Raw genomic sequence first — 17155 nt, 5'->3', positions numbered from 1 at the left:
ATATAGGCCCCCGAAAAAAACCTCGCCTACTCAGGGACTGAGGGCGCGTAGTGTGTGTTTCCCCCCAAAAAAATAGGGGGCGCTCACTCGCGCACAAATAACAAAAAAAAAAGATTAAGGTTTTCCACGCGGTGCTCTACATACCAAGCGCTATTCCTTTCCAAGATGGAGACAAGACCCCCAAAAAAAAGGCCCCAACGCCAAGTCCCCCGACACCTCCTCAAAGGACTGAAAGCGACCCAACTAACCTCCTGCTGATCCATGCCACTCCTGGGACCGCGCCCAGCCCCGGGATCTGGTACTGCCTAGCGCCGAGGATGCCCAGGGAGCCGCTCGCGCGCGTCGCCCACGCCTCGTCGAACCACACGTCGGTGAAGGTCGGGAAGCTGGCCAGGTTGGCGCCGTAGTACGGCCGCTCCACCACCCAGTCCGCGTCTACCCGTGCGAGGGTCGGCCCGCTGGCGATCTTCATGGTGTAGGTTTGGCCTTGGGAGAGGTTGGAGAGCGTGCTGTTGGTGGTGGGGAGGGGGGGGTTAGTGGTGGGTGTTATTGGGGGGTATGGGTGGGGGGTTTTAAGGGTGTAAACGTACATTTCAGCTGCTGTCGTCGACGTCGTCTCGATAGTAATCTCGATCCAGTCGTCTGCTGACACTGTGTTGTTGGGGTCAGTAATGATAGGGAGTGGTTTGATGGGTAAAGTATGGCGGCGTACCTGGCATAGTCGTGATTGTGTAGGCGGCAGAAGGAACCCATTGCCACCAAGCTTCGTTTCTGAAGAAGAAGTGTTAGTGGATGGTGCACTTCGGACTTTGTGAAATATTATGAGGCGTACCTGACGATACCGGTCGAGTTATCAATCTAAGGCTGCTAGTTAGCTTGACATCCAGGGACTTTTTTTTCAGACTTGAACATACCTTGCAGACCGTCCCTGCTTGCAACAGTGCAGACTTCCAGGAGTCTCCGTCGATCCCCACCCAGTTTGCGGCCGCCTGGGGGTACGTTGTCACGCCGGCCCTTTGGGTACATGTGGGGTGCTGGAACGTGCCGTGGATGACTTGGATCTGGTTGGTTGAAGGCGTTTTGTTGACAGAGCCGCACCAGTTGTTACTATTAGCGGTAGGGTTCGACCTCCGGATCCTTCGGTGGACTGGGGTCGGGCTGCTGCCACCCATGCGGGTACGGCCGAACTCGAAGGGCTCTAGCTTAATCTCGGATTGTGGGATGGGGACACCGTTCTTTGTGGCTTCCACCGTGAAGGTGAGCTCTGCCAGAGCCTGGTTGGCCACGAGGGCCGAGCCGAACAGTGCCGCAAGGGTCCACCGCATGGTGAGAGCTAGGAAGGATGAGGGTGGTTGTGTAATATCTGAGGTGCTATAAGTGAGCGGCTGAGCACTTTAAAGGTATTGGAAAGTAGGGATGAGGGGCGTGGGTTATGCAGTTTGAAATACTAAGTGGTAGGAATTACCTTTGGGCTAACCACTGGATCGGACGACCTCCATTTATCTAGTCTTCCGGCCATGAGATGTTCAGAGCTGTCTCCCCCATCCGCAGAAGCCGCGGCAGGGTTACTCAAGGGAGGCAGACCCGGCGGTGCACAACCTACCATTCCGTTTAGGACAGGAAACGTCCAATACTCACCGGTGAGGGCCACACCAGGACAGGAAGAGTTCGGAGATATCAGGGAAAGTGTGCCGCACCCTAGGCTAACCTTTCCCCATTCAGACCTATTGTCCTCGGCCTCGCCCAAGAGGGGAGAACTGATGTTGTGCTCCCCCACATCACACGAGCGCACTTGTGCCCTACTGGATCTTTTGATGTGATATGGGAAACGCGAGCTCGAGGCGCGGGCTTGTCGTTGAGTCAACACGAGTGAGTAAGAAGAAAGCGAGGGGTGGTCAGAGTAAGGGAAGGAGAGGCTGCGGTTGGCGCGTGCCACTTGCACCGCCATGATACCTCGAGCGGCCCAGGGGCGGGCTTGGACAACCCATGATCTTTTGTGGCTTTGAATCCATTGGAACCCGCTGTCACCGGACGTCTCGGGGGAACAAGTGTGGGAGGCAAGCCCACCATTGACATGAATGACATGACGTAGTATGAACTTTCTACGGCAAAAACAGCTCAATTTTAGCCCTTCCTCCCTCCCTCCCTTCCCCACAAAATTTCTAGGAGTGTTCTATTCCTTCGTTCCTGCTTCCATCCCACGGCGCTTGACGCAGGCACCGAGTCTGATGTGGTAGCGGGACGCGCCAAGATGCGAGCTGTGCCGTAACGTTCCTGTCAGCCGGACCATCTGATGCACATTATCAACAAGACTATGACACACGGGAACACAAAGGCCAAAGTATTCAATGCCAAGGCGGCGCGTACGGCGGTCGGGCGGTAGCTCTACACTATTCCCATATGGGCGATGCTCATACCGAGGCGAGCATACCGGGGGCGGCAAAGCTCGTAATACTAGACGTGCTCCGGCACTGGCGTAGCAGTGCAAGGAAGTCCAAGGAAGTCCAAGTGGTGCTGAGGATTCGGTTACTACACGACAGCGTGGGCCCGTGGGGTGTGACAGGGCTGACGGCGATGCCGGCCCCATTAGCCGCCCCCATCCCACCTTTCCCGTAAACTATTGACGGCGTGCGTTGTGACTGCCAAGTTTCGACGGCGCCAAGGGCGTTGTGCGGGGTCATCCGGCGTCAAGAAACGGCAATGGTGGTGTTCGATACAGGATTATGTTCGACTGTGGCACCCGCTTTCGGTGTGGGGAAGTGGTGGCCCTAGGTAGCTCGTGGGAGGGCAGGGAGGCAGTGGGAGCTTGTAAAGGAAGTTGGTAAAATCAGCCCGGCATATGTCCATTCCGCATGGGGGGAAGCTCCAGCCATGGTGGGGAAGCCGCTGGGGATTCTGCCTCGTCAGCCGATTTCAGGGTGCATTGCAGCTCTAGCAGACGGGCTGTGTCCATCAGCTGCGAGCTGCAAGGGCCCGGGATGCAACTTAACTCAGCTTCAGCTGCAGGGAACCCAATCGAGTTTCGGCCCTTCAGCGGAACCTCCCACGGAGTCACATCTTTCCGGTTAGCCCGACGTTGTAGTCGACGCCGCAAGGGACGTTTGAGAATCAATGAATATGATGGTTTGGGATGAGGCACTTGTGCTGCTAGGCAGCCACTGTGAGTCTCTTGCTTGCATGTGAAATCGAAGCTCCTTGTCACGGCCGACCAGAGTTCATCAATGCATTTGACAAAGTGGAGGGTATAGGTAGAGAAACCAAAAGGCTAAGAGAGAAATAATTTTGATTATCTCTACTTGCATGTAGTACTAGGTCCATAGGTTGGTCATCATCAACTTAGTAGAATAATGCGGGGGTGGTTCATGTGTTGGGCTCAAACATGTATTTATGCATGCACTAGCGAGGAGCTCGGTACATGTAGAGATAATAGATAACAAGGCTTATCGGCTCCTAGTCATCCCCGTTATGGCGAGATAATTCAAAGTAAAGGGTTTTAGGACACTATTCGAGTCATGACTCAAGCTGCGTAAACATCACACCCTGTGGCCATCCCCCTGACTCCTCGCCGCGCTCATCTCCACCTCCTCAACAACCCCCATATCATCCAGCTTACCACTCCGTCTCTCCCTCTCGTCCTCAATATCCGCCTCCCGGTTGCCATATCTCCCAATCTTGTACCACGGCAAGCTGAACAAACGATCCATGCTCTCTAGGCTCCTCCCGGCCGTCTCCGGCATGATGAACCACACCCACAATCCGCCGAGCATCGTCACCGCGGCGAAGAACCAAAATGTCCCCTGAGGCGAGATGCCACCATCGGCAACGGGCAACAACATGTTTGGCACGGCCCTCGAGTTGCCGTACTGGTTCGCAAAGTGGAACGTCATGGCCAGCGACGTGCAAAAAGCACGGATCCGTAGTGGGAACAGCTCTGCTGTCATGAGGTATTGCACTGGAAGGAAAAAGAAAGCGGTTAGTGCAGTTCATACGAGCTAATCCAGACCCATCACGGCGGGCCGAAGAGGTTACCACTTACTGCTATTCCACCCCAGAGCCCACCCAAAGCCCGACAGATAAATCATAGCCACCGCACCCCGCGAAGCCGCCAGCTCCGACCCGACCAGCTTCACGCGTCGTCTTATGATACTCAGCTGGGGCATGGCGGTGAGGAAGCCGGCCACGTAGATCATGGAGATGGCCTGGAAGGCGATGCCGAGCAGGAGCGAGCGCTTGCGGCCGACGACGTCCACGAGGAAGAGGGCGCAGATGACGGCGGCGACGAGCTTGACGAGGCCGAACACGGCCGTCACCAGCAGGTTGGTGTTGGTGTCGGCGATGCCCAGCAGGTGGAACAGGTCCGGCGCGTACAGCGTGATCGAGCCCGCCCCGGACCACTGCGACAGGATCTGCGCCGCGATGGTGAGCGACACGCGGTAGAAGTTGCTCGGGTCCAGGAAGGCCTCGCGCAGGATCCCGAGCCAGCCTGTGTTCTTGGTGGCTTCCGTCTCCTCGCGGTGCGCGGCGGTGATGGCGCTGATTTCGGCGACGACGTAGTCGTGCTGTGGGGGGAGGTTGCGTAGGCGCGCCATGGTCGTGAGCGCTTTGTCGTGCTGGTCTTTCATGACGAGGTAGCGGGGCGACTCGGACTGGAAGAGGGTGAGGATGCAGATGAGACCCGAGAACATGATGTGAAGGCTGGTGGGTACGAGCCACCGCACGGCGGTGGTGTCGCCCAGGTTGATCTGGCACCCGTAGTTGGTGAAGTAGGCAAGGACGATGCCCAGGTAGACGAAGCCGGTGAAGAGACAAGTGCAGAGACCGCGGATACTCGCAGGGGTAATCTCTGCGATGTAGACGGGCCCTACAACGGGCGTCTGGCCCACGCCGAGACCTGCGATGAACCTGCCTGCATAGATGGCACCGAGATTTCCGTTGGACCCCATGAAGATGGCGATGCCCACAATCCACAGGAGACATAGTTGGCGAGTGGCCCATATTCTGCCGATTTTGTCACAAACGAGAAACGCACTATCGCCAGGGTCAGTTTATCATGGTTTCAAAAATGTAGAAGAGGTGGTGTTGAGGTGACTGACATCAGAGCACCCCCAACCGAGCCGATCTGGACCATAGCCGAGACATTTGCCTTGATGTTTGCCTGTTCAACCTTGCTGTATGAGTCGTAGTGGATGGTCTGCTGGAAGTGTTTGCTGTTGAAGGCTCCGCTGATGAGGCCCTCGTCGACACCACGGGCGGCGCCGAGAAGGGAGAAGGAGAGAACCGCAAACCAGAGCTTCCAATTGAAAACCTCTTTGGGTACGTCCAAGTTCTTCAATTTGAAGACGTTTACGGGTTTCTTCACCCCGCCAGCCATCGTGTCGGTTTGTGGGGAGGCGGTCAGCGAACGGCGGTGTGTGGAGAGAAACAAGTGCTGGTGATCAGCTGGGAGTCGTGGAGAGGCGTGCCGTGATAGCTTTATCAACTTCCCAGAAGTGGCAGCCTCAAATAGAATAATTCTTTCAAGTCTCAGACCCGGTATCTACCGTACCTGACATGGCACCACCGTCGAGTGCCGTGAGGACTGCCGTGAAGGAATAGCTCCGATGCAAGGCTGCCCAGGACTAGGGTGTCGGGGGTAGACGGCTCACCAAGAATCCATCTAGAAAGGCTTGGAAATTCCACGATATGGAGGACATCTCCTCAATTGGTGACCGGTTACGTTATTGTGCCAGGTGAGCCCCTCGTGGCAACACAGCATCTCCAGCTCCAGCGTTGTAACACATCCCGCACATCACCGCCGCTTTGGGAAGGTGGTTCGGGAGATGAGACCTATGTTGTCAGGTGGCAGCAAACACTACATGTTTCCCATGGGGAAGCGGTGACACTGGTGGATGATTCAAGATGGGCACGAGGAATAACCGGACTCGGACCGACAAAGGTCGGGGCCCTGCCTTGCCTGCCAGCCTGCCTCCCCACCTCCGCAAACCTGGAGAAACCCGCTTCAAGTCGCGTGTTGCTCCATCGTGGACCCATGGGTGGTGCCAATCGGAAACATTAAAGAGGAAGGCAATCATCCAATAATGGGTGTTTCTGCCCGCCGGGATGAAAAGGGCCAAGTGATGAAACGTGAAGGATGGATGAGGAAATAAAATCCGACAGGAGGTCGGCGGGTTTTGAAGACAGGAAAAAGTCGGGTAGAACCGTCGAAAAGCACGAGGGGCGTGAGAGCCGGCCAAAAAAAAAAAAAAGGAAAAAAGAAAGAAACAATAGAAATTGAAGAAATTAGTGGCAGAATTGAAGAAGGGGAAGGGTTCCTCTATAATTAAAGAATGGCTCCGAAGAGCCGCGATCGGATTTCGGCAACCGGGGGAGTGATCGTGGGGTGGTTTGAAGAAGCTTTTGCCAATGAAAGCTAAGAAATTTGAAAGCCGGCTGGGCTGCCGGAAGGATGCCACACGGAAAAGAGTCACCAAGACCCTAACCCCCATCACCCTGCTAACCTTTCCTCAACTCTGTGTTACAACGGAACCTTTCCCATCAACGAGGACTCAACAGTTTCAGCATCTGGACATCCGTGATCTTCAAAATGGCACAAGAGGAAACCAAAATCACCGTAAAGCACACCGCTGCTGAGGAATTCGTGGTTGCCCTCCTCGAGGCAGCCGGAGTGTCCCAGAAGAACGCCAAGATCGTCGCTCAAGGACTCGTGCAGGCAGACCTGCGCGGAGTTGAGAGCCATGGTATCAACCGCATCCCATCCTATCTGGCGCGGATCCGAAACGGAGTGCTAGATCCCAAGGCTGAGCCGGCGCTCACGCAGGTAACACCTGTAGTTGCTCAGGTAACTCCCACTCGTCTCCCTTACGAACATCTCTTCGCTTCGCAGATGACTCAGACGATAACCTCTGTTAGGTCGATGGTAACAATGGCTTCGGCTTCCCGGCCGCACACCTGGCCATGGATACAGCTATCACCATGGCTCAGACCTTCGGCATCGGCATGGTGAGCGTCAAGCACAGCAACCACTTTGGCATGTCGGCTTGGATTGTTCGCCAAGCCGCCGATGCCGGCATGATGAGCCTCGTGTTTACCAACTCGTCTCCTGCCCTGCCCGTCTGGGGTGGCAAGTCCCAGTTGATGGGTGTTTCTCCCATCGCCTGCGGAGCCCCCGGTGGCGAGACCTCACTCCCCTTTATCTTGGACATGGCACCCTCGGTCGCTGCCCGGGGGAAGATCTACAAGGCTCTTCGACGGGGCGAGAAGATCCCGCAGGACTGGGCGTTGGATGAGGACGGGAAACCGACGGACGATCCCGCTAAAGCGCTGAAGGGGGTGATGCTGCCGATGGGCGGCCCGAAGGGCTCGGCGTTGGCCATTATGATGGACGTGTTCTCCGGTGTCTTGTCTGGGTCTGCGTTTGCAGGAGGCGTTACCGGGCCATACGACATGTCAAAGCCAGGCGACGTTGGCCACTTCATTGTTGCCATAAAGCCGGACCTTTTTGTGAGCCTTGACGAATTTAGGCAGCGGATGGATACGCTGTACCAGCGCGTCACCGGCTCTGATAAGATGGAAGGGGTGGACAGGATATACTTTCCTGGGGAGATTGAGCAGTTGACCGAGAGGAACAGGCTTGAAGAAGGCATCCCTTTTGTTCAAGCTGAGATTGATGCCCTGAATACAGAGGCGGAGAAACTATGCGTCCCGAAACTTCAGTAGACATTTAGAGTGTTGGGTCACTAGGTAGATAAAGAAATGGGTGATGAAGACTACCGTTAGGACCCACCAAAACCCATGCCGGCCAGACGACGGTGCGGGCCCGATCCAAAGCAGGTTCTTGCGAAATGGTGAATTGACCTGAGATTAACCTGATATTAGTACACCAAACCAAGTATGAAGATTGATATCGTTTGTGACGATCCCTGTTCTGAAGACTGGGAAGAGAAGGCCGGGAAAAATCGAAGACATCGGTGATGCTGAAAGTCGAATGTGGGGTTGTGGTTCGTGCCCCGGTTTTCTGCTTGGCACCTCAGCTCCTTGAGGGAAGCTCGGCCCCACTCAACTGCATCCTAAAAAACCACCCCAACGCTCACCAGCGAAGGTCATCTCATGGCAGCGAGTCGAAAGTCGCGGGCAACGGGCCCGCCGGCGCCATCCACCACCCTAGTTCTCGACAATGGCGCCAACACTATCAAAGCCGGGTTTGTGACTGGCGACAAAACGGACGGGCCGCGCATTATCCCAAATTGCCTGGCGCGAGACCGCCATCGGAAAACGTATGTCGGATCCGAGCTGGAGAAATGCAGAGACTTTGGCGAGATAGCCTTCCGCCGTCCGGTTGAGAAGGGCTTTGTGGTGAGCTGGGAGGCGCAAAAGGAGATATGGGATCGCGAATTCTTCGACGATAAGGCGCCCCAACGATGTGACCCTTCCGAGACCCGCCTCGTGCTCACCGAGCAACCGAACGCGCTTCCGGCCCTGCAGACACATTGCGACCAAATGGTGTTTGAGGAATTTGGTTTTGCTAGTTACTTCCGTGGCATTGGTCCGTCCTTCTTCCACCTTTTGCCCACTTGGGCCGTCACTGACCTTGCACCATATCCCCAGGCCCGGCCTTCAACGCATACCAGGACCTCCAAGCCATCTTCCACACCCCGAGGACACCAGACACTCCAGTTGACATCCCAGCCGAGGTCATACTCGTGATTGACTCCGGATATTCCCACACCACCGTGACGCCAATGGTGCAAGGCAGGCCACTACACCAGGCCATCCGGAGGTTAGACGTTGGGGGCCGGTTGATGACCAACTACCTCACGCGCCTACTGTCGGTCCGACACTTCGACATGCGAAATGAGACATTTATTGCGAATGAAATGAGGGAATCTGTCTGTTATGTCTCGTTAGATTTCAAGGGCGACCTCGAAAAGACGTGGAAAGGGACGCGCGGCGAACGGCGAGACAATTATCTGAGTGGCGCCGGGATCGCAAGGGATTACGTTCTTCCAGATTCACACACAACGTTCCATGGTGTGGTTCGAGATTACGAACCGGGCGTTTCCGCTCGTGCTCACAAGGCGGCGTTGTCGACCGAGGATATCCTTACACTGCGCAACGAGCGCTTCGTGGTCCCAGAACTACTGTTTAACCCCTCTGATATCGGCCTGCGCCAACCCGGGCTCGCAGACTTAGTCATGCAATCGTTGTCGGTGTTGCCCATCGGCTTGTGGCCGGGGCTGCTCGCAAACATTGTGGTCGTGGGAGGCAACGCCAAGTTGGATAACTTTATCCAACGGTTGCAAATGGAATTGTTGGAACGCGTGCCGGACGAGTGCGTTGTGCGGGTGGCCCGCCCCGAGGATCCTATTATCAGTACCTGGGTAGGAGCCGCCAATTTCGCCCGGCACGAGCATGTCGAGCGATTGGCAGTGACGAAGCAAGAATACGAAGAACACGGAGCCGGGTGGGTTGCCCGAAAGTTCGCTGCCGGCCTTCCGGTTGAGCCTTGATTGGTTTGACAGAACACAGAATGAGCAGCGTAGCACACCCGATACCATCAACCCGGCGTCCCAACCAGTGGTGCGTTCTTTGGGTTGGCAGAGGCAGTAAAAGCTGCTGGTCCTTCCTCTCTCAGCAAAGGCACTCCGCCGACTAATGCCATGTCTAGTGGAGGAAGACTATCCGGCTGGCGACATTGATGGGGATTCACGAGGTCCTTGCTCTCTAGGTCAGGCGCGCTGCCAGCTGGGGACCATTTGTTCAGGGCGCCCAGACGCGATTGTCTAGTTGATGATTCTTAGTCGCCAAGCATTTGCTAACATAGCCACGTTTTACCCGGTTTCTGTTGGCGGTCGATACGCCTGGCGATTGTCGGACAAAGAAATGATGTCTACGTAGTAGCTGGGTCCATCCATGTTGTTGGGACAAGCGAGTCTTCAAATCGTGACTTTACCACGGAACCAAGTCCGCGAGACCCTTGCGAATGCGGATTTACCTGTAGCCGCACAGTTTCAGTGTGAATCTGAAAGCTAAACTTCGTCCCTAGGTAGATTATGAGCTTTATGATAATCACATGATTGTTCACGAGTCCATACAGATGTACTGACACGCCTTGAGGTACTGAATTGTGAACGCGTGGAAACGCGGGGCCAAGAGAACACGCTATACCCGATTTCGCTTAGCGTCATGCTTTCCCAAAGCATGAGCGACCACAAAAAAATATCCCCGTACTTGTCTGCGCTCGTACGTTTTTGATCTCCTCCACCAGCGTCGCAACACCATCTCGAAAAGCATGCTTCACCAGAGATAAAACTGTCCAAAATGCCACATAACTCCCGATACCGGTCGAATGGGAAGAACCATCTCCCGCCACGCGAATATCGCAACGACCACGACTCGAGGAATCGGAATGGTCCGCCCCCCCGGGACGCCTATCGGGCGCCTTCGTATTCCAGCCGGTATGAGCACAATCCCGGCGAACGGTGGCCCCGCGATGGCCTACCTCCTCCATCCGCGAATTATCGTGGCCCGCCTGCTGGGGACAATTACCGGCTGCCGCAAAGCGACTTTACTTTTCAGGTCGACAAGCCTGCCGGTGTCCAAAATGCCGACACGTATCGGCCGCAAGGCAACAGTAAACATCACAATGACCGACATGAACCTCATTCTCCCGATCGCGACGACCGGCCTTTAAAAAGAACCCGGCGCTCGAACAACCGCTCCTCCAGGAACGACAGCAGCGCCCGGCCGGTTCAGAACAATAAACATGGCCGGAACTTCGGTAATCGGCCGTGGCGACCTTTCGTCCCCGCAGAGCGCGAGTTATTGAAGACTGACCACGACAACAACAACAACACAGAGGTTGCTTTCTACAACACATCAGGCGGTGTAACTTATCGACCCCTTAATGAGCTCTCCGATAGCGACGAGGCTGAGATGGATATCTCGGGAGATGAAGAGGCGGGATCGACTGAAGAACCGACGGGCAAGCGCGCTCGTTCAGCCATCGAACAATCGACCTCAGACAACAATGTGCCAAAATGGTCCAATCCTGACCCTTACACGGCCCTGCCTCCCGAGACTGCAACGCAAGGGAAGAAGAAAGACGTTGTGCGAATGATTCGCAAGTCTCGGGTCCAGGAGAATGAAGTTAGGAGTTCGTTGCCTTCAGGGGAGGCCGACTTTATTTCCTTCGACTCTGACAGCGACGCGACTGACGAGCATGAGGACGACCAGGGACAGGAATCCGCGGTGAGGGCGGTTTCACCCGTTGCTCGTATCGTACCTGTCTCGGAACTAAACCTCCAGTTACCTCCGAGACCCCCAAAGCCTGGAAAGGGCCCGGCGCTTTTGCCTGACCCCACGCCCTCTGCTCTGGGAAGTCGAAAACGGACTCATGACGATGAGATCAAGATGCCACACACGAGGCTTAAGAAGGCAACCAAGGCTCCGCCAGGGGGAGGGATCACGAAAGAATGGGTCCCGGATCCCGAGTTAGATTCTACTCCATGGATGGAAGTAGACCACTCGAGGTCCGCCAACATGGCTGTCTGGTAAGGAGAACTCCGGCGTCCGTTCCTCTGATACTGGCTAACTCATCTACCATCAGGCTACACAAGGAAGTGGTCGACTTCTACGAGTACATCAAACCCAGAGACTTCGAGGAGCGCCTGCGCGGCGAACTGGTCCGGGATCTGAAGCAGTTCTGCCGTAAAGTGTTTCGGGACGCTGAAATGTATCCCTTTGGCTCCTTTCCCTCGGGTCTCTACTTACCCACAGGCGATATGGATATGGCTTTCATGTCTGACGGGTACATGAAGGGCGGTGTTCCCAAGTACTCCACCAAGAACACTCTTTATCGGCTCCGGGGACAACTGATGAACCACAAGGTGGCCTGGGAGGATGAAATTGAGGTCATCCCTAGTGCCAAGGTGCCTCTGGTCAAGTTCATTGAACACAAGACCGGCCTCAAAGTTGACGTTTCTTTCGAGAACAACTCGGGCGTGACGGCTATTGCCACATTCAAGGCATGGAGGGACCGGTACCCGGGCATGCCGGCGTTAGTCACGTTGGTCAAGCATTTTCTACTAATGCGCGGCCTAAATGAGCCCGTCAACGGAGGTATCGGGGGATTCTCAGTCATCTGCTTGGTAGTGAGTATGCTGCAAATGATGCCTGAAGTGCAGAGCGGCAACCTAGATACGAGACATCATCTCGGCCAGCTTCTTCTTCACTTTTTCGACCTCTACGGCAATAAGTTCAACTACCAGACCGTCGCCATCAGTTTGAATCCCCCGCATTGGATTCCAAAGGTCAGTGGCCACTCAAGAAGGCTAGTTATCCGTGTTCACAAAGCTAACCGTAACTCTTCGCAAATTGTAGCACCAAGTGACGGAGTTCGCTTACAAGAACCACAACCGGCTCTCCATCATTGACCCGAACAACCCGGCAAACGACATCTCTGGAGGCTCCAGCAATACAAACAAGATCCTGGCTCACTTTGCGAACGCACACCAGGAACTCACCAAGCGCATGGCACAACTATCGCAAGACCCGAATAGGGCTGGGCAGAGCATCCTAAAGGTAATTATCGGCGGGAACTACTCTAGCTTCGAAAATCAGCGCAACTACCTTGAGCTACTAGCCAAGCAGGGCTACCGGCCGGCAATGGGGCAAGGCAACCGGTCGTCGGACCGGAACCGTGACCAGGGCCACTGGCCGGCGAGGAACCAGGCTGCACCGCAGCGACCCCCTCAAGGCAGGAGCGATGGCAACCGTAGGAGGAGGTGAAGGGTATCTGCCCTCGACCTCGAACCGGATGTGTCACACACCGCACCACGAATTTACGAGCTCTTCGACGAACGGCATACGGGCTATGGGCGGCATTTTCTTTCTCCGCAGCGAACTTGAAGGGTTGCGCGCAGTCCGGCGACAATCCCATGGACGGATTTGGGATGGCGACACGGAGTTGAAGGAGTGGATGCATCATGCATCGCGATACCATATCCCTTTTCCATGTCTTGTCATTTTTTTCTTAAATTCTTCCTTCCATTGAGGGTTATCACTCGATCCGAGGGCGTGACGACAGCCCGGGATCTTGTTATCCAGTCGCCCCTTTTCTTATTCGGAGGGGCATACTTACTCAGTCTTGTACTTTTAGAGCGACGGCGGTCAGCCCGGCGCTCTCATGTCGAAGTTGCCGCCGTCGGCAACCGCAGCAGCGTTCCCAGGCCTCTCCTGTTCGTTGCATGGGCCGAGTTGGCTGCATAATCGACCGTTCTTCCGTTCCCTTATCCCTCTATTTTGTGAACTAATAATGGCAGGGGCATTCCGAGTCTTGCGAAGACGCAGACTCGGACTTTCCGGTCACCATGCCGGGTAACTAACTTTCGAACAGATCGGGATGGCGAAACTACGCACGCTCATGTCGTCGACAGAGGCAGACTCGAGGCTCAAGTTCCCCCAGATCCGGGGAACTCGCCGGTGATGCGGACTCGTGGATACATCTGTCGACGTCGAGCATAGTAGCGACACCCTCCCACACCCCCATCCTTTTCTCACTGCATGCCGGGCTTTTTGTTCGGCTGCGGAGAGAATTGGCCTGGTTACAGTTCCTGGCTATCCTGGCACATGCCTGGATGCCAGTGATCTCGGTGATGGGAGTTCGATGGCTCCATGGTTGTGGAGAAGGGCCGGGGGTCTCTGGGGATTATCAGGGGAGCAATAACATGCTTGTTCCCAAAGTAACGCCAACATGCGGCCCATCCAGCCATGTCGGCGGCGAGGGATCGACCTCGGAAGGGGGAAAAACAAAAAAAGGGTTCCTCAACAGGGGCCTTATTCCAGAAGCAGCAGAGACAGCCGTTGTGGGCCGAGATGGACGTCCGCGCCTTGGCGGGGCCCCGCAGGGATGAGCTTAAGAGCGCCGACCCTCCCCCGCCTTGGCTGCGGGGAAGTGCCGGCGATCGATGACTGGCCCTTGACGGCGCTGCCTCGGCCGCACTTTGGCCGGATTCGCGTCAGCTGCTGCGCAATGCCGTTGCCATGCTGCCATGCTGCCATGCCATTTGGTGCTTCTCCTCGATGGCAACCCACGCAGCTCAAGCTTGGTCAATACGACCTCGCATGAGGGACTCGAGCTCGGGCGGGCAAGCACCGGGCGGAATTAACCCGAAGCATGTTGTGTGCTGCTTGGAGTCACAACACATGCTTTTGTCTCGGCTACGGTGAATGCTCCCGCGACACGGTCGGAGATGAACAAGCAACGGAATTGCAGCCCGCCGTGTTGGTTCGGGAGGGGGTATTCCCGTCGGTGTGATTCGTTTCACGGCAAGGCTGCTTTCGGGGCCGACGAACTGGCAGAATCCCGATTGTTCATGTCGAGGACAGGAGGACTCGACAATCACGGCTGTCTGCATGGTTATTGTGAGGGGTCTCACCCCTGCTCGGCCGGGGCACGAGGAGGAACAACTTCCGCAACAAGCTGGTTCTCCCGTTCTCACCCCACGGGGAGCCGTTGGATCGCCCCGGAGATTGGTAAAGCAAAGCCCAATGACGTCCCATGTGGCTCGTCTTGGTCGTCTTCCGAGCAAAAATAAAGAAAAGAAAACGCCACCGATCTCGCGCCTTCCTAGAACGGACTTGGCAGGCAGGAGGTGCAATAAGGTTGGTTGTGTGGTTGCGTGCCAAGTCTCGGGCAGCCAAGGCGGAGGGGAAAATGATGGGGATGGAGTCAGAAGGAAGAAAAAAAATAAAATAGTTAACACAAGAAAAAACTGTTAAAAAGGAAACCAGAGCCGAGATGCCAATACATCGTCTCAGTCTGTTTGACATGACTTGCATTGCAGACCGTGTTTCAAAACAGTCGAGGGGAGAGAGTCTTCTGGAATTAGATGTATGTCTGAGTGCCATTTCCCATTTCCCATTCCCCAACTTTGACGCATCAATCACAATCACCCCCAGACCGAGTATGCGCTCGAGGGAGGCCGTGGCAACCCGACAAACTTCCCAAGGCTTTTCTGGTTCGCAACGCTCCCTTCTTCAAAGCCCGAAGGAATCGGCCCGTGATTAGCTCAACCCGATGCCCCGGAACTCTGCCTGCTGTCAAACGGTCAAGCTCCAATGAACGGTCTCGGTCAAAGTATACTTTTACATACTGTGTCAAACTCACCAACCAGGATGGTCGGCGTGGAAATGTTCCGTTGCTGCACAGTACAGCTATGGTTACTTCCCATGCGAGCCATGCGAGCCATGTCTCCCATGCAACCATCGAGCTGGCGCCAGGCTGGGTAGTGTGACCTTCGGTCGTGCAACCCCACCATGGGCTGGTTCTCTTAGTTGGGAAATGATGGCCAGTAAACCTTGCCTTTCCCGAATCCTACTCGCCAGCGCCGTATCGCGGTTGCTCTGGCTCTTCTGGGAGCTGGAACCCTTGCTGCAGGTTTGGCGTAAATGGAGGAACTTTGGAGGGTCGGATCTGTGAATGAATGGCTTATATATGGCCCTGTTGCATTCCCATGTTCTGATCCCTTAGTTTGTCAAGCGCCTTGCCCCTATTTTCACCAATCCACCGGCCTCACGCTCTTCTCTTCCAGAGATAGCTTTCTTCATCATCTTGTTTTGCCGAGGGCCCTTGTGTTGCCCTCTGGCTCCTTAGTGACAACTCACCTGCTCACCTTAGTACTGTGAAACGACCCTTCAGGGGAACATCTCGTCACCATGTATGAAGCCAGCAATGTCTATTTTATTTGCGGCTTTGCCGCCATTGGTAAGTCACAAACCAAACCATGAAGCAGCAGAACTACACCACAGGTTTCATGATGATACATCCATACCGTGTAACCCTCTCCCGTCGAAAATCAGACACTCATATCTTTGGTACTCGGTAGGCGGTGGTCTCTTCGGTTTCGACATCAGCTCCATGTCGGGCGTCCTCGGTACGCAAGCATACAAACGCTACTTCAACAACCCAGTCTCGTATGCCCAGGGCGGTATCACGGCTTCGATGCCGGCGGGCAGTCTAGTCGGCTCGTTGGCGTCGTCCTTCATCGCCGACAAGTACTCGCGTAAAGTCGCATTGCAGTTCTCGTGTAGTTCTCTGGATCATCGGCTCCATCCTCATGACCGCGGCCCAGAACATCGCGATGCTCTGTGTGGGAAGAGTCATTTGCGGGCTGTGCGTCGGTATTGCATCGTCGATCGTGCCCGTCTACCAATCCGAGATTGCGCCCAAGGAGATTCGAGGAAGAGTGGTCTCTCTGCAGCAATGGGCCATCACATGGGGAATTCTAATGTATGTGCTATATCCCCATTTCCCTTTTTTCCAGCCAAGAGTATTCGTGCAAGAACTAACCTCTTCCTTGCCTACAGCCAGTACTTTATTCAATTCGGTGCTGCCGAGGGCACTGGCGGTGGATCGAAAGACCCCAACCAGCCGACTGCTGCCTTCCGCATTCCGTGGGGTGTCCAAATGGTTCCCGCCTTCATCCTCTTGGTCGGCCTGTTCTTCTTCCCCTACAGCCCTCGCTGGCTTGCTTCCAAGGACCGCATGGACGAAGCCCTCCGAGTGCTTGCGCGCCTCCACGGCAAAGGCGATGTCAACCACCCCAAGGTTCTCGCTCAGTACCAGGAAATCGAGGAGGCGTTACAGCTCGAGAGGGAGCAGGCGACTTCGTCCTTCCGCGACCTCGTTGCTCCAAGGATGTACAAGCGTGTGCTCCTGGGCATGAGCATCCAGATGTGAGTCCGAACGAACAATAACTTCCTCCTCGGGAGTGGATACTAAAATCAAATCTCAACAGGTGGTCTCAACTATGTGGAATGAACATCATGATGTAAGCCAACTACCATGTCACCTCCCGAATCTTGGTCACTGACCGTTGCAGGTACTACATCGTCTACATTATGGAGGGCGCCCAAATTGCCTCCCCGCTCGCCACCGCATCCATCCAGTACGTGATCAACGTCGTGTTGACACTACCCGCCATCGTCTTCCTCGACAAATGGGGCCGCCGTCCCTCTCTCATCCTCGGTTCCTTCGGCATGATGACCTGGCTCTTCATCTCCGGTACGTTTTTAACCCCCTCACCCCACCCCCCCTTTTCCACCCCCCATCCCCCCTTTTCCACCCCCCATCCCCCCTTTTCCACCCCCCATCCCC

General features: G+C 55.4%; 6 protein-coding genes across 6 annotated transcripts in view; 4 read left to right on the top strand and 2 right to left on the bottom strand.

Annotated features, from left to right (window-relative positions):
- Positions 1-220: 220 nt before the first annotated feature.
- CHGG_08752 (uncharacterized protein) lies at positions 221-1325 on the bottom strand (the record flags this gene model as incomplete). Its single annotated transcript, XM_001226678.1, has 5 exons — positions 221-509; positions 591-651; positions 713-771; positions 833-858; positions 915-1325. The coding sequence occupies 5 exons, from the start codon at positions 1323-1325 to the stop codon at positions 221-223; spliced, it is 846 nt and encodes a 281-aa protein (XP_001226679.1).
- Positions 1326-3533: 2208 nt separating this feature from the next.
- CHGG_08751 (uncharacterized protein) lies at positions 3534-5371 on the bottom strand (the record flags this gene model as incomplete). The annotated part of the gene is made up of 3 exons (XM_001226677.1): positions 3534-3952; positions 4037-5028; positions 5094-5371. 3 exons carry the CDS (start codon positions 5369-5371, stop codon positions 3534-3536), a joined length of 1689 nt encoding a protein of 562 aa, XP_001226678.1.
- A 1212-nt stretch (positions 5372-6583) lies between these two features.
- On the top strand, positions 6584-7716 carry CHGG_08750 (uncharacterized protein; the record flags this gene model as incomplete). The annotated part of the gene is made up of 2 exons (XM_001226676.1): positions 6584-6838; positions 6910-7716. The coding sequence occupies 2 exons, from the start codon at positions 6584-6586 to the stop codon at positions 7714-7716; spliced, it is 1062 nt and encodes a 353-aa protein (XP_001226677.1).
- A 390-nt stretch (positions 7717-8106) lies between these two features.
- Positions 8107-9506, top strand: CHGG_08749 (uncharacterized protein; the record flags this gene model as incomplete). Its single annotated transcript, XM_001226675.1, has 2 exons — positions 8107-8542; positions 8605-9506. The coding sequence occupies 2 exons, from the start codon at positions 8107-8109 to the stop codon at positions 9504-9506; spliced, it is 1338 nt and encodes a 445-aa protein (XP_001226676.1).
- An 811-nt stretch (positions 9507-10317) lies between these two features.
- CHGG_08748 (uncharacterized protein) lies at positions 10318-12786 on the top strand (the record flags this gene model as incomplete). The annotated part of the gene is made up of 3 exons (XM_001226674.1): positions 10318-11549; positions 11606-12308; positions 12379-12786. The coding sequence occupies 3 exons, from the start codon at positions 10318-10320 to the stop codon at positions 12784-12786; spliced, it is 2343 nt and encodes a 780-aa protein (XP_001226675.1).
- A 2928-nt stretch (positions 12787-15714) lies between these two features.
- CHGG_08747 (uncharacterized protein) overlaps positions 15715-17155 on the top strand; it is a gene marked incomplete at both ends in the record, with an annotated part of 2155 nt that continues 714 nt past the window's right edge. Inside the window, 6 exons of the mRNA XM_001226673.1 lie at positions 15715-15763; positions 15885-16061; positions 16159-16288; positions 16366-16734; positions 16797-16829; positions 16881-16946. Coding sequence (XP_001226674.1) covers positions 15715-15763; positions 15885-16061; positions 16159-16288; positions 16366-16734; positions 16797-16829; positions 16881-16946 — 824 coding nt within the window. The remainder of the gene's footprint in view (positions 15764-15884; positions 16062-16158; positions 16289-16365; positions 16735-16796; positions 16830-16880; positions 16947-17155) is intronic.

This window comes from Chaetomium globosum, genomic scaffold (genome assembly GCF_000143365.1).
Source record: "Chaetomium globosum CBS 148.51 scaffold_6 genomic scaffold, whole genome shotgun sequence".
Lineage (NCBI taxonomy): Eukaryota > Fungi > Ascomycota > Sordariomycetes > Sordariales > Chaetomiaceae > Chaetomium > Chaetomium globosum.
Note: the sequence above shows the minus strand (reverse complement) of the source record. Positions and strands in the feature narration are given on the sequence as shown.